General features: G+C 52.1%; 3 protein-coding genes across 3 annotated transcripts; 2 read left to right on the top strand and 1 right to left on the bottom strand.

The window, feature by feature from the left end:
* The first annotated feature begins 585 nt into the window (after nt 1-585).
* LOC101844064 (histone H2A type 2-C) lies at nt 586-998 on the top strand. The gene has a single exon (XM_021235456.2). It carries the CDS (start codon nt 609-611, stop codon nt 996-998), a length of 390 nt encoding a protein of 129 aa, XP_021091115.2. The 5' UTR covers nt 586-608.
* Nucleotides 999-1,132: 134 nt separating this feature from the next.
* On the bottom strand, nt 1,133-1,581 carry LOC110343560 (histone H2A type 2-B). Its single transcript, XM_021235463.2, has one exon. It carries the CDS (start codon nt 1,531-1,533, stop codon nt 1,141-1,143), a length of 393 nt encoding a protein of 130 aa, XP_021091122.2. The 5' UTR covers nt 1,534-1,581; the 3' UTR covers nt 1,133-1,140.
* Nucleotides 1,582-1,623: 42 nt separating this feature from the next.
* Nucleotides 1,624-3,613, top strand: LOC101843803 (histone H2B type 1-C/E/F/G/I). Its single transcript, XM_013123768.3, has one exon. It carries the CDS (start codon nt 1,857-1,859, stop codon nt 2,235-2,237), a length of 381 nt encoding a protein of 126 aa, XP_012979222.1. The 5' UTR covers nt 1,624-1,856; the 3' UTR covers nt 2,238-3,613.

Genomic DNA, 3,613 nt, shown 5'->3' with positions numbered 1-3,613 from the left:
GGCGGCAGACGCCTCCTAGAGGTCAAAGAGGAGAATGGCAATCTCATCTAATCCTTGGTCAAAAGATTCAGGGGAGCAGAGGTGGGGATTGGGCGAGCCACAGACAAAGCTAAGGAAGGCAACTTCGTTAGTTCCTTTACGGAGCCTGCCTTTGAGAGACAGGAAAGGTAATTTAAAGCTCCAGGGGAAAATCCATTACTCTTGGGAGTGGCTGTCCTCTTTTGTGTTCTTGGGGGTGTGTCCTTTTTGGATTTTCCCACAATGAACTGGGCAAAGAAAACAAACCCTCTAAGTCACCATACTAAAATAAGCAACTCCGCGAAAATCTTCGGCCTTTAAAATTCCTGGGGTGTAAATAAGGAGCTTTAATGTGGCGCTCATCGATTGGTAAATTAAAAGCAAAACCCGTCATTTCCGGTACTGCAGGATGTAAACCTTCGAGTATAGCTTCTGCTCTCCTATTGGCTGTTTGAGGCAGCTCCGCTTTCAGCCAATCAGACTAGTATTCCTTCACCCCCTCCCGGCAGATCTTATAAATTACACCAAATTGCTTCACCTTTCCATATCCTTTGCTTGAAAAAGCTGCAGTTATTGCCTATTCCGCCATAATGTCTGGCCGCGGTAAGCAAGGAGGCAAGGCCCGCGCCAAGGCCAAGTCGCGGTCGTCCCGCGCCGGGCTGCAGTTCCCGGTGGGGCGCGTGCACCGGCTGCTGCGCAAGGGCAACTACGCGGAGCGCGTGGGCGCCGGCGCACCCGTGTACATGGCGGCCGTGCTGGAGTACCTGACGGCCGAGATCCTGGAGCTGGCGGGCAACGCGGCCCGCGACAACAAGAAGACGCGCATCATCCCGCGCCACCTGCAGCTGGCCATCCGCAACGACGAGGAGCTCAACAAGCTGCTGGGCAAAGTGACCATCGCCCAGGGCGGCGTCCTGCCCAACATCCAGGCCGTGCTGCTGCCCAAGAAGACCGAGAGCCACAAGGCTAAAAGCAAGTGAAACGGACGTCGATCCAAAAAGGCTCTTTTTAGAGCCACCAAGTCTTCATTAGAAGAGCTAGTGCGCTAGTTCGTGGTCAGCCCTCTAGTTGACTCTTTGGTGGCTCTTAAAAGAGCCTTTTTGGGTGGGAAGCGATATTGGCTTATTTGTTCTTGCCGGGCTTATGGCTCTCCGTCTTCTTGGGTAACAAGACAGCCTGGATGTTGGGCAGGACGCCGCCCTGGGCGATGGTGACGCCCCCTAGTAACTTGTTGAGCTCCTCATCGTTCCTCACGGCCAGCTGCAGGTGGCGCGGGATGATGCGCGTCTTCTTGTTGTCGCGGGCCGCGTTGCCCGCCAGCTCCAGGATCTCGGCCGTCAGGTACTCCAGCACGGCCGCCATGTACACGGGTGCGCCGGCGCCCACGCGCTCCGCGTAGTTGCCCTTGCGCAGCAGCCGGTGCACGCGCCCCACTGGGAACTGCAGCCCGGCGCGGGACGACCGCGACTTGGCCTTGGCGCGGGCCTTGCCTCCTTGCTTACCGCGGCCAGACATGTCTTTACAGTAAAAAATCAACTCTTGTGACTTTACTATAAAACTAGGTTGTAGCGTCTCTAAGGCCTTTATAAGGTTTCCTAGGGGTGGGGTCAGGAGCCAGCTTTTCATTGGTCATAATGTGGCCCCAGAGAAGCCCAATGAAATCTGAAATGTAGATTCTTTATTCCATAGGCTTGTACTGAAAACGCAAGTTTCGTGTATGAACCAATGGAAATGAAAGGTATTTTGAGTCCTAATTTACATAAGGTGGTTATAAAAGGCTCAGGTCCTCTGGCTTCCAGTTTGTTTTCCCAATTACTCCGCCCCTTTGTGTTTTAATCATGCCTGAGCCGGCTAAATCCACTCCGGCTCCCAAGAAGGGCTCTAAGAAGGCTGTCACCAAGGCTCAAAAAAAGGACGGCAAGAAGCGCAAGCGCAGCCGCAAGGAGAGCTACTCCGTGTACGTGTACAAGGTGCTGAAGCAGGTGCACCCCGACACTGGCATCTCCTCCAAGGCCATGGGCATCATGAACTCCTTCGTGAACGACATCTTCGAGCGCATCGCAGGCGAGGCTTCCCGCCTGGCGCATTACAACAAGCGTTCGACCATCACTTCCCGGGAGATCCAGACGGCCGTGCGCCTGCTGCTGCCCGGGGAGCTGGCTAAACACGCCGTTTCGGAGGGCACCAAGGCGGTCACCAAGTACACCAGCTCCAAGTGAGGCGCAGCCAGGATGAGGCGCTCGCTGACCCTTTTGCCCTCTGAAGGCTGTTGCAGAGCTACCCGCTTAATTCGGGGAAGTTTTGTCCACTTGTATCAGTTTCTGGTTCCTATTCCAAAGTTACTTTCAGGGTCTTGGAGAATGTACTCTTGAGTGTTAAGCATTTGTAGTTTCGAGGTCCCCTGAGCTGCTGTGCATTTGGCCGTAGAGCTCACGCCCCATTTAGTTTCTTGGAGTTCTTAAGCTAGGGCGATGAATGTCGGCCTCTGCCGGGTTTCTTCCGTGTTCTAGACTGTTGTGTTCGGGCGCTTTTTTGTTTATCGACCTAAAGCGAGATGACTTGATTACTTTGGCGGTGAGAGGCTCCGAGACACACCTAACTTGACGAGTGCTGTGTACCAGTCATCGACAACTGAAGCCGCTGGGTCCAGTTTATGTGTCCTGGGTGCCGGCGCTTCCTGTACTTAGGGCTGCATCCTCGCCTTCCGCGTTGCTGCGGGTTTGGTAGAAGTCTGTTGGGGTTCTCCCTCAGGCTTTAGAATCCCAGGATTGTGGGTTTCTTTTCTTTTTCCCACTTACTACTTTGCGTTAACCGCTGCTCATTTTCGCTCTGGGCCCATGAAGCGATCTTTCTAATTCACCCAGTCAAGGAGTTGTTTTTCCTGCCTGTCGTGTCTCCCCTGTCTGGTTTGCTTTCTTGTTCTACACTGTCTCTGATAAAGCTGGCCTGATGTTCTGATACCTCAGAACCCATAAATGGCCTGGCACCGCAGATGCCTAAGTACTTGTTAATTGTAATTTTAATTTCACTGCTTTTGTGGCTGAAGTCGGTGTGTGTGTGTGTATGTGTTTGTGTGTGTGTGTGCGTGCGCGCGTTGTCCGTTTGATGTATGTGAAGACACGATGGAACAGAAATGTTTGGAGTATTCTTTCTCCAAATCTGTCTTTATTATAGTTAATGTGATGGCTGTTCTTGGTTGTCAACTGGACTACATCTGGAAATAACTAAAACAAAAGTGACAGTACACCTGTGAGGGATTTGTTTTCTTAATTAAATAATTTGAAGTGAGAAGAAGCACTTTTTGAGGTGGGAAGAGCCACTTTGAACCTGGGCCACACCTGCTGGCAGCCTGTGTGAAGGACAGGAAGAAGGGAGCTTGCTCTTCGACTGCTCTTCCTGACAAGAGTTCCTTCACTGGCATTAGAGCCTACTTCTGGATTCTGGCATATTCTGAAGACCAGCCGAGACATCCAGCCGTCAACAACTACCCGGTTCATGCACCTTCCGTTGGTAGGCAGCCATGGTTGGACTAACTGGACCCCAGCCTGTAAGCCATATATCTATGGAAAAAATACATATATATTTCATTCTATAA

The sequence above is a fragment of the Mesocricetus auratus genome, unplaced genomic scaffold (genome assembly GCF_017639785.1).
Source record: "Mesocricetus auratus isolate SY011 unplaced genomic scaffold, BCM_Maur_2.0 Super-Scaffold_100009, whole genome shotgun sequence".
Taxonomy (NCBI): Eukaryota; Metazoa; Chordata; class Mammalia; order Rodentia; family Cricetidae; genus Mesocricetus; species Mesocricetus auratus.
Note: the sequence above shows the minus strand (reverse complement) of the source record. Positions and strands in the feature narration are given on the sequence as shown.

What these genes read in the sequence shown, in the direction of transcription:
- LOC101844064 (XM_021235456.2), top strand. Translation starts at nt 609, where the DNA reads ATGTCTGGCCGCGGTAAGCAAGGAGGCAAGGCCCGCGCCAAGGCCAAG.
- LOC110343560 (XM_021235463.2), bottom strand. Translation starts at nt 1,533, where the DNA reads ATGTCTGGCCGCGGTAAGCAAGGAGGCAAGGCCCGCGCCAAGGCCAAG.
- LOC101843803 (XM_013123768.3), top strand. Translation starts at nt 1,857, where the DNA reads ATGCCTGAGCCGGCTAAATCCACTCCGGCTCCCAAGAAGGGCTCTAAG.